The sequence below is a fragment of the Molossus molossus genome, unplaced genomic scaffold (genome assembly GCF_014108415.1).
Source record: "Molossus molossus isolate mMolMol1 unplaced genomic scaffold, mMolMol1.p scaffold_m16_p_1, whole genome shotgun sequence".
NCBI classification, from domain to species: Eukaryota; Metazoa; Chordata; class Mammalia; order Chiroptera; family Molossidae; genus Molossus; species Molossus molossus.
This window is the reverse complement of record NW_023425344.1, coordinates 205,536,653-205,547,228: the sequence shown is the minus strand read 5'-3', so window position 1 is coordinate 205,547,228 and position 10,576 is coordinate 205,536,653. Positions and strand designations below refer to the sequence as shown.

The 10,576-nt window shown below is 55.5% G+C and overlaps 1 protein-coding gene across 3 annotated transcripts in view; it reads right to left on the bottom strand.

Annotated features, from left to right (window-relative positions):
• Positions 1–3,196: 3,196 nt before the first annotated feature.
• CORO2B (coronin 2B) overlaps positions 3,197–10,576 on the bottom strand; it is a 127,233-nt gene continuing 119,853 nt past the window's right edge. For 2 of the 3 annotated variants that reach the window (XM_036244670.1, XM_036244677.1), the window contains exons 5-12: positions 10,119–10,283; positions 7,876–7,992; positions 7,650–7,754; positions 7,035–7,131; positions 5,311–5,423; positions 4,893–4,983; positions 4,586–4,725; positions 3,197–3,475 (exon numbers count right to left, since the gene is read on the bottom strand). In XM_036244670.1, the coding sequence (XP_036100563.1) occupies positions 3,344–3,475; positions 4,586–4,725; positions 4,893–4,983; positions 5,311–5,423; positions 7,035–7,131; positions 7,650–7,754; positions 7,876–7,992; positions 10,119–10,283 (960 nt within the window). In that variant the 3' untranslated portion in view covers positions 3,197–3,343. The remainder of the gene's footprint in view (positions 3,476–4,585; positions 4,726–4,892; positions 4,984–5,310; positions 5,424–7,034; positions 7,132–7,649; positions 7,755–7,875; positions 7,993–10,118; positions 10,284–10,576) is intronic. The other variant, XM_036244681.1, reaches the window with a different exon arrangement.

Genomic DNA, 10,576 nt, shown 5'->3' with positions numbered 1-10,576 from the left:
AACTCAGGAAAACTCGGGAAGGGAAGGATCACATTTGACCCTGAACTTGGACAATTTGCCATAATGAGTCAAAGAGCTGCCAGGTTAAGCTCAGAACTGGGGATTCAGTGGACAGAGACACACATGAGACAGATCACCTGGTCCCTGAGCCCAGGTGGTGGTGGGGGAGAGGGGAGCCTCAGGCAAAAAACTAGTTCCACCTTCTTCAGGGCCCCAGGAGAAGCGCTTATAAAGCCCAGACTCTCAATGACTGTAGCAATTCTTTCAAACTCAGGACTTTGTGAATTGATCTAGAGCAGAAACTCCAGGCGTGTCTTTGTTCAAATTCATGTTTTGCAAAAGGACTTTTCTGCACTAAACCCTGGAGGAAGCCGACCTGCTGCTCCTGATGTACTTCTCCTTTGCACCATTCGTGCTAGACAGTGTGTGGTCTTGAGGGTTTGTCTCATTCTCCCAACTGCTGGTATAATAGAAACCTAGGGGTTAGACCAGGAAAGGACCCTAAAGTTGTCTTAGCCTCTCATTTTAGAGATGGAGAAGTGAAGCCCAGAGAGGAGCAGTGAATTACTCAATGTCGCGCATCCAGCCAGAGGCAGAGCTGGGCCTGAAGCAACCCCTCCTGGTTTCGGAGCCTTTCCCATTGCGCCTCTGCAGTCCTTCCTTCATTTCCTCTCCGGCTCTCTTTTCTAAGGTTTTCATTGCTTTCCTCTGGCTCTTCTGAGTTTTCTGTGGTGTCCACACTGCTACGTGCCTGTCCATTTGGCAGCCTGACAACTCTGCTGCATGACAACCCTGGCTTGGTGAGAGGAGGGTGTCCCAGTGGTTGGCAGCCCCTGCTGAACACCCCTTGTTTATGACGGGTCCCCGGTCTCCCCCCAGGACAGGACGAAGACTGGCTGGAGACTGGGAGCACATGCCTTCTCTGGCTGCAGGCTAATAAGATCCTCATCCCTTGTATAAGTCTTCCCTGCTACACCAGCTGAGTGACCTTGAGCATGTCACCATTCTGGACCTGACTGCTTTCTTAAGAATGGGAATGATATTAAAATAGACCTAGAGCTGCTGAGAATAAAGAGCAAGAGTCAAGTATATGGAATAGCGCTTTGTAAACTGTGAAATAGCATTCCAGTGTCCCCCAGATCTCAACACAGGGTGGACACAGCAGGTGCCTGCTAATGACTAGAAAGAACAGTGGTTCTCAACTGGGGGCCATTTTGACACCCCAGGGGACATTGGCTATATCTGGAGATATTTTTGTTTGTCACAACTGGGTAGGGGTTGCTATGGCATCTGATCAAGGCTAAGGATGCTGCTAAATATCTTACTCAGTGCACAGAACAGCCCCCACAGCAAAAAAAAAAAAAAAAGATCTGGCTCCAAATATTGATAGTGCTGAGGTTCAGAATCCCTTGCTGAGGTGAATGAAAGTGTGAAATTATATCTGTAGATACAAATGTGGTTTGTCGTTCCAGAACGGCAGAGGAGCTGTGGCTGGGGAGTTGGCCATCCAGATACCGTGGTAACCAAGAGCAGGGACCAGCTGGGGTTAAGTGAAATGGCCAGGTTTGATAAGTTGAAAACATTTTATTTCAATTCTATCCTTGGGAGGCAGCATAAATAATCACAGAAGACCACAAAGGTCAATGGGGAAGAAAAAAAAGCTCAAGAGGTGTGGGGAGGAGATGAGAGCTAGCACTGTCTAGATGCAGGGGTTTGGGGGAGAGGAGACCCTGCTTTAGCTGGCCGAGAGGGTGGAAGGTTCTTGGAGGAAAACCCCAGCGGTCGGAGAGCTTTCTCTGCCCGGGTCACCTGGAGGGGCTTAGAGAACCTGACCCCCGTGGATGATGTTCTGCAGGGTAGCCACGAGAAAGGCAGGTGCAGAGTGTGACGTGTCTAGTAGATCCTAGCCAATGAGAGAGAAGGGTGGACACCCATTTCCTGATTCCCAGGCCAGATCTTACCCCCAAACAGTGACTTTTCTGAGAAGAACAGTGTTCATAGACACTGTGGGTAGTGGGAAATGGAGAAAAAAAGAAAAGAAAATGTGTAGAAGACTGGAAGAAATGTGGCATCTCAGAGTCCTGTGACCTCAGGTCACTTCTCAGTTTCTTCATCTGCAGAACGGGAAGAGTGTTCCCTACCTCCTGGAGCAGATGTGAGACTCAAACGAGATCCGATGTGTCGAATGGTGTAAACTTTAAAGTGCTATACCGACGTGAGGGGCTGTGGTCATTCTACAAGCATAAGGCTGAAAGTGGCGAGAGACACACACATCCACCCCTTGAAGCAAACAGGCCCCTGCTCTGCCGTCCCCAGGGCCCAACTCCACCCTCCTCAGCCTCAGCTTCCAGAAGGAAGAAGCCTCATCTCAGAGGGAGTCCCTTGGGGGTGGGGAGGGGGCCAGGGCACAGGGGCCAGGGAGACGGAGGGGCATCGAGTGTGAGGAGCAGTGTGACACCTTGGCACTACTGGTGTTGGGCAGACGGTAGAAGTGGCTTCCAGGTCTCATTCTCCACAGATACTTGGGCACTGGTGAAGCCCCCAGGGATTGGCATCTTGATGCAGTGGGAAGGGCCCTGGCCTAGAGTCTGGACACCCTAGGTTCTGGGTCCACTGTTGACCTGCTGGGTGACTTAGTAAGTCTTTTGCCAGTGTGACCCTCAGTTCTGTCATATATAAAATGGGGACACGATTCCCTACCCTGCCTGCCTCACACATTAAATGGGAAAAAGGTATTGCAAGAGCTTTGAAGAGCATCATGGGAAGACAAGGGGTCATTATGGCCTTGGTGAGCAATCCTCTTAATTCCCTGAAGACAAGAGAGAGGGTCAAGAGACAGAAAGGAGTGGGGCTGCTTGCAACCCTTGTCAGGGGGGCGGGGAGGGCGACAGGTGATGCCTGCCACCCAGCCCTTACAGTGGTCCATCAGGGATGCTGAGCCCTGCAGCGGCTGCTGAGATGTCCTGACAGCAGCCTCCTTCGAAGGGAAAAGTTCCAGTTCTAAGTCTACTGGGGTCCTGGCTTCCTCCTCTGCTCCCTGGTCCACTGAGGGCACCCCTGAGGGAATCCATGGTCTTTGCCCAGCAGAGAGGAAGCCGAGGCTCTTGGGGTGGCAGGAAAAGGGGCTGCCAGTGGTGGGTCTCCAGGAGAGGCTGGGGACTCTCATTAGCATGAGGTCACCATGTTCTTGAGATCGGCTTCCAGTTCTTGAGGTGGCAGGTGGGGTCCTTAGGCTGTCCCCCAGCTCCCTTCCTGGCTGTCTCTGGGGTCACAGGCTAAGGGGAAGTCAAGGGATGAGCAGGAACAACGGAGAGACCGGCTCAGACGGCAGCCCCACGGACAGCTAACAGTTCTTGGGGCTGTTGCGCAGGTTCTTCAGTTCCAGCTGGAGCTGCCGAATGCGGATGTCCTTCTGCGCCAGCTCCTCCTTCAGCCGCCGGATCTCGTCCTGCTGCCGGAAGAACATTCGGAGGAGCTGGAAGGACGGAAAGGGGCCCGAGAGCCAGGGCGGGCCCGGAGAAAAGAGGTGAGAAGGTGATTTCCCAAGAGGGTCCCACCAGGTCCTCAGCACTCCACCGCCTCGGCTCCCCATAGCAGCCTCCACCCTCCTCCCCCAGACCTTCCACTACCCCCCCCCCCCCCCACCGTGTCCCTGGTGACTGAGGTCACTAGGCTCTCCCTTCTCCAGGCTCAGCTCAGGGCTCCTACTTGCCCTTGTGAGGTAGGGAAGGAACTATAGACCTGCCGGCCCCTGAGTCAGGATCACCGAGGAACGGGTGAGTCCACACAGGCCAATTTCCAAACATCCCGAACCTGTCACTTAATGTGAGCCAGGGAGTGTCTCACTTCGATGATACTTGTGCTCACAGCATTTCCTGTCCCCATTTGCCATGAGGACATGGACTCAGAAAGGTCAGGAAAGGTGCTCAGGCACAGCCAGGAAACGGGAGGCCAGGGTTCAAACGTAGCCGTCTCTGCCTCGGCTGCATCGAGCCAAGTGCCTGGCACACGGCAGGCATTCTACACGTCCTGTCTGAGCTAAACCGTGTTGCACCAGAGACTGAGGGTGTGGCTGGAAAGAGAAGCCTGCTCAGGGGCACGCACAAAGCCCGGCTATGGCTGCTCCCAAATGCTCCCATTGCAAATGGTACAAAGAGCATTTGCATAAACACCCAGCATCTTCCACAGAGCAGGGGACTGTCAGAGCCCATCGGTGCTACAGTGCCAGGAAGGACAGCGGTGCTGTGCTGCACGGGGCTGGCTTTCCTCTGAGGCAGGAATTTACATCTCCTGTAACACCGAATGACAGTGACATTCTGGAGTGGATTCATGAGGAGACTGTGAATTCACACGTAACTGGGGGGGTTAGCGAATTTAAGGGTTGGGGAGGGGCATCAATATCCCTATGCAATCCCAGCCTCTATTTACTGGGGTCAGAGGCACTGGAAACCAATAGCAGGCTACTTACAGTATTTGTCACAGAAAGACAGGCCAAATGGAGCTAGCTTCAAGGCCTGACGCCCGCAATTGAAATGTAAAGGTCTCGCTCTTCCAGGGCCTGTGCAGGTAATAACATATTCCTTACCTCATTCTCTGTCCTGGGTGGGACATTTTCTAATAAATCTATTCCGTTGACCACAACGCTCTTCTTTTCTCTGATGGGAGCCTTAAATACCATTTTTGAGGACTTCTTATAGCCTTCTTTCAAAGACATCAGCACAGGATCTAAGGAAGGCAAGGGACATGTTCTCACTGAGAATTGATGGACTTGACCGCTGGCCGAGTACAAGGGGAAATTCCAACAGGAGGATGTGCAGAGATGGGGTGAGCCAGCCCGAAGGCAGAGCTCACACACTCAGCCTCTGGTGAAGCCCACCCCTTGAGGGACTCACCTCGGTTGATGCCTCCCAGCCATTCATCAGGGGTCAGAGCTGGCTCCGTGCCTGGCGTCATGGGGTAAATGTCTTCCTGGTAGGAATCTGACTGTAGTGGGGGGGGGGGGGCAGACAGAGGGGAAATGAAAGGGGGGCTACTAAAAAACCCTCGCTCTCCAGTCAGACTTTTCTCCTTCTTGATCACCAACCATGCTACCTGCTTTCCTGCCTCCCTCAGTGTCTCCCGCTTGGAATTCCCACCCTGAGTTTGTTAGCAAACAAAACTGTCCTCCCCTCGCCACCCCTAGATCGGGCCTGAAGACCCCAGTCCACAGGAAAAGGGCTCCTTCTGGGCTCCTCCAGGTTTAGAGTCAGCAGAGAACAAGCTACGATTCAATGCAGGGGGCCCGAGGGAGGCCCGTCCAGCCCCACTCACCCTCCGGGGCACGATCATGGAGATGGGCTCGATCAGGCCCTTGAGAGTCACCAGCTTGTAGAAGCGGAACACCTCGCACGCCGACACGTCCAGCCCGTGCTTGGGCATGACCCCTGTGGACAGGCACATGTGGCTCCCTGGGGGCCGGGTATTCCCCTCTTGGTGCCCCTCCTCCCTGATGTCCCACAGGGGAGGGACCCCGGTGGTGGGCACTAGATTGGAGCAATGACCCATGCAGAGGACAGTAGGTGGGCTGAGGGCTCTTGGGTCAGTTCTGTCTCTGGGTGGGCCAGGCCTGCCTCAGCAAAGTGCCTGCTTTAGAATTGGGGTCTTTTAGAAGTGGAAGGGCTGCAGAAATATTGGGATCTAATCCATTCTTTTACTAGATGAGACTCTTGGGGGTCAGAAGGGAAGGGGCTTGCCCACAGTCACAGCATTGTTACAGTATAAGCCCCAAAGCCCATCGCCTTCTGAAATGAACTGGCTTCCTGTCCTCAGAGTCCCTAGGAGGGAAAAACCTTTTCCCATGCACCTTTGAGGTTTAAACACAGCTTGTTTGCTCTTGTCATAGTCTTCTAGGACTGAGAGCATGTGTGTGTGTGTGCGTGCATGTATTGTCCATGTGTCCTTAGCCACACTGTCCCTAACAGCTGCACCTACTGATCCTTACTGAGGGAGCAGTGCAGGGTGGTGTCAGGAACACAGGCGTGGGGGTAGGACAGACCCAGGTTCAAATAAATCCTAGCTCTGTCGCTCTTTAGGGCTAGGAGTCCTTGGCAAATCATGACGTCTATACTTCGGTTCCTGGACTGATTAGTGGAGGAAAGAAGTGGCCCCTCATGAGATGTTGGGGGGTTGAGTGTGAAGATGCTTATGAACTGCTCGGCACGGTGAAGCGCACAGATAACAGTTGTTTCTCTCTCCATGATGTGAGTCTAACCTCAGCTGGCATGGAAGGCTGCTCCTCCAGACAAGGGCATCCCTGGCGCTGGAGGGAAGTGCTGTAACGGACCTGAGTGGGATCTGGAGCCAGTAGGCTGAGCTGGAGTTCTGGCTCTGCCACCCAACAGCTACATGACCTGCCTGGGGTGAGCTACTCAGCCCCTCCGAACTTCCGAAAGTGTCCGGCTCATGGTAAGTGCTCAGTAGTGACCACAGGTGAGGAGGACGAGAAATGGTTACCCTTGGTTCCTCCCTCTGCCTCCTCTCCTCTCCAAGTCCTGCAGACCTTACTGTCTACACATCTCCTGGATCATCCCCTTCTCGCCGTCTTCGTGCCATCCCCTTAGTTACCATCATTTCTTGCCTAGACGTCCACAGTGGCCTCCTAACTGGTCTCTGCTTTCTTCCTGCCCTTTCAAAACCACGCTCCCAAACCCGCTCTGCCTACGGGAGCCAGAGCGATCTCCAACCAGACTTTCAGATCACATCACGTCGCAGGGGAGGGGAACCCCTACGGGCTGCTGATGAGCAGAGATGGTGGAGGACGCCAAACACCATGGGACAATGAGCCGGGCGAGTGGGTGGTGCCGGGTGGCTGAAGACCAGCAGGCTGACCTTCACAGGGGCGGCACCTGGAGGTTCTGTTCTGACTTGCCCATGCCCTGTGGTTTTCTAAGTCTGATATTTTATTGCCGGGGGGGGGGGGGGTTATAACCAATGAGCCAAATGTCCAATCTCCTGTTCTACAGCCTAACAGCCAAGGCAGCGTCTTGACCCTTTACCGAGGCCTTTTTGCGGGGCTGGGGAGCGGAACTCCATGAGGTAACTCAGGTAGGGCTTCTCAGTGCTGATCTCGTAGTACCGGATGTTCCCGTCTCCCTGTGGGCAGGAAGAGAGGGAGGTAAGGAAGATAGGGGGGAGGGAAAGGCTGAATAAGCCCTGGTCTGGGGTCTGCTGAAGAGAGCCTCTGTTGTGCCCCAAATGTGGTCAGAGACCAGGGAGCTGTGGTCTCTAGACCCCTGGGGGGCCTGCTGCAGGGACTGGCGGGGCCGGCGGAGTGCGTGGCAGAGGGCTCTGCTGACAGCCGGGGCCTGCTCGGCGGCGGTCTGGCATGCCTCAGGTTCTATCATCAGCCACAGTCCTCTCCACTCCAGTCTGATCCGCATTCCAATGTCAAATCCTCTCCAGCCACCTCTGAGGGAACCCTCATGGACACTTCAGGGAGAGTAAGTGTCCGATTTGAGGGTAGGTTCCAGTGGAAGAGAGTGAGACCCAGGCTGGGTCAGGGAAGGCCGGAGAGGTTAGGCTGGCTCTCGAGGGAGTAGGGAAGGAGCAGGGGCCCCGTGGGGGCAGGGGTCTCCCACAGGCTGCCCCGTCCGTCCCCCACTCACTGCTACCTTTCCAGCCAGGTAGAGCATGTGGGTGTCGGCGTCATAGAAGGGGAACAGGAGGCCGGAGAGCCCGTCAATTTCCTCCTCGATCAGAGGCATCGATAGGTCCTCCTGCGGGGAGGGGGCCAGTATCAGCCTGTGTCCAGGAAGGATGGATCTTACCGTCCCAAACTCCAGCCAAGCCCCCAGAGCTACAGCACTGTTAGGTTACACCCGGCCTCCTGCGGCTGACCTGGTCCCAGAGGGCAATCTGCCTCGTGTTCCACCTGGAGACCCCTGTGGTGAGGAGCCGCTTCGTGCTCCCCAGGAACACCACCCGGTTCACTCTGTGGTTTTTGCAGTTGGCCTCCTGGGGGGACAGAGAGAGCCGGTGGTGAGCCAGGGCCCCCGACACCAGTGCCCTGCAGTGGGCCGAAGGGTGGCCCCAGAAGATGAACCCATGTCTGAACGCCTGGAACCCGTGGAAGTTTTCTTATTTGGAAAGAAGGACTTTGCAGATATCATTGTGAGTTAAGGGCCTTGAGATGGGGAGCTCCTGGATTATCCAAGTGGGCCCGCGTGCTCTCATGAGCGCCCTCTGACAGGTGGGGGAGACTCCAGACAGAGAACAAAAGGTGACGTGACCGCGAGGCCGAGCTGGAGTCATGGGACCACAAGCCCAGGAAGACAGAGCCACCAGCAGCTGCAGGAGGCAAGGCAGGGTCTTCTCCTGGAGCCTCCGGAGGGCGTGTGGCCCTGCTGACACCACGTCAACACCCATTTCTGTTGTGAGCTGCCCACGTGTATTTGTTATAGCGGCCCCAGGACACACATACAGGTGCTGAGGAGCAGCGGCCGAGCCTGGGAACCAGGCCTCTCTGCCATGTCCCAGATGGTGGGGGCAGGGCGGGGGCGAACACGGACCAAGCCCGGCAGGGCCTGCAATGCGGCAGGTGCCAGGGGCTCTCAGCAGGCTTCTCTTTTCACCTACAAACGACACCTACTGGCAAGAATCTCTGAGGATGAGGCACCTGTGGGCCGAGGACAGGAAACTCATGCTGGTTCAGTTTGATGACTCACTTCACCAGGGGCTCCTAGGAAGCTGTCCTCTGCCTCCCAGCTCCTCCTGCTCCTCCTAACCGACCAGGTTCTCTGCCAGGATGAGTCAGCATCAGGTAGAAACCAGAGGCTGGTGGAGCAGTGCAGAGACCCAGGCTGGTGTCACTTGCTCTGATTTTAGTTCCAAATTCTGCCAAAATGTAACCTGGGAGGAGCCCCTCACCCTCCCTGGGCTCAGTCGCAGCGGGAGGTGGAGGCTGGGTTGTCTGCTCTCTATCACCTTTCCTGCTCAGCATGGGCTCGTGGGTCCATTGGTCTGGGTTTAAACCCCAGCGCCTCCGTGGCTGTGACATTCAAGGCTCTGACCCTCTCCAAGGCTCTGTTCCCATGTGTGACGTGGGAAGAGTAGCGGCACCCCCTCAGACGACTGTGGTGAGGACCACATGAGGGAAGGACGCGGAGCCCGTGACCCACTGTGCGCCACGCAGGGAGCTCTGGGTAATTGCTGGTGAATACTAGTGAGGTAGTAGCTAGGGTAACTATTATCTGTAGAAGTAGCAGCTGACTCTCTGGCCTCACAATGTTGGACTCTTCCTAGATAAACACAGCCAGGTTGCCGTCCATCCTTTCTTGTGTAGTAGATAAATCTCAAATTTAATCTAAATTTTCCATCCCACTTAGTGACTGGTAGGCTTCGGGTGCTTGAGAAATACTAATTTCTTACCCCCAAAGGGCATCTAATCCATTCTCACAGTCAAGGCTCAGCGGACTCAAAAACCAAAACCAGCCCTGGCCAGTTTGCTCAGTGGTTAGAGTGCCGACCCGGGGACCAGAGAGTCCCAGGTTCAGTTCCCGCTAAGGGCACGTACCTCGGTTGCAGTTTGTCCCCAGCCCTGGTTGGGGTCGTGTGGGTGGCAGCCATTCGATGTGTCTCTCTCACATCGATGTTTCTCTCTCCCTCTTCCTCCCTCTCTCCCTCCCACTTTATCTGAAGATAAATGCAAAAAACACAAAACAAAACCAGAGTTACAATCACCACCCACCTCCCCACTTGGAGCTGTCCCTGGGGCTGGCACCCTGAGCCATTTCTGCCAGGCTTATCCTCCACAGGTGGCTGGCAGTGAGTCCAAATCCTCTCCTCCTGTGCCCATGACGGGGCTCAGTCAACACCCCACAACTCATGTGCTGAAGGGTGTCACCAGCCCCGTCCCCAGAGCAGGCCAGAAGAATCCATCTGGGCGGGGAGCGGAGTGAACCAGAAGGGTGCTAAAGCCCCTCCCCACCCAGAACAGGCAGAGAAGGGCCCAGAACAGACGGGATGGTCCACAGAGGTGCAGGCCAGGTGCAGGGAGAGGAGAGCTGGCTCGGCCTTTCCCCAGGCCTGGCTGAAAGCTGAGCCCCAGGCCCTCCCTTCCCCTCAGAAGAGCGGGGCTTCACCTGCAGAACACGGCCAGAGCGGGGCTCGATCACGCGCAGCTTCTTGTCCTTGCACGTGGTGGTGAGCAGGCTGCCATCGGTGTTGAAGGACATACAGAGGATCACGTCCGAGTGGCAGTCGATCATCTTCACGGGCTCCCCCACGTCCAGGTTCCAGATGAGGACCTGGCAGGGCAGACATGCAGGAGTTGGGGTCAGCCCTGCTGCGGCTGTCGTAGGGAGAGGTGCTCCGTGCAGGGTTGGGGTGTGCTGGGATGCAGGACAGTGTCGTCGAGTTCTGAATCAAAGGCTGATGCGTCCCTGTCCCACAGTCCAGCCTGGGCTCAGTTGCCACAACAAGCAAGAAGGATATATGTTCCTTGCCAGGTTCCCGCAGCTGGCACACCTCTTCTGAGGGCACACCTGAGGGCAGGGGCTGGGGCTCCGTTCTCTTCCCTCCAGCAGCTTTGGTTGCTCTT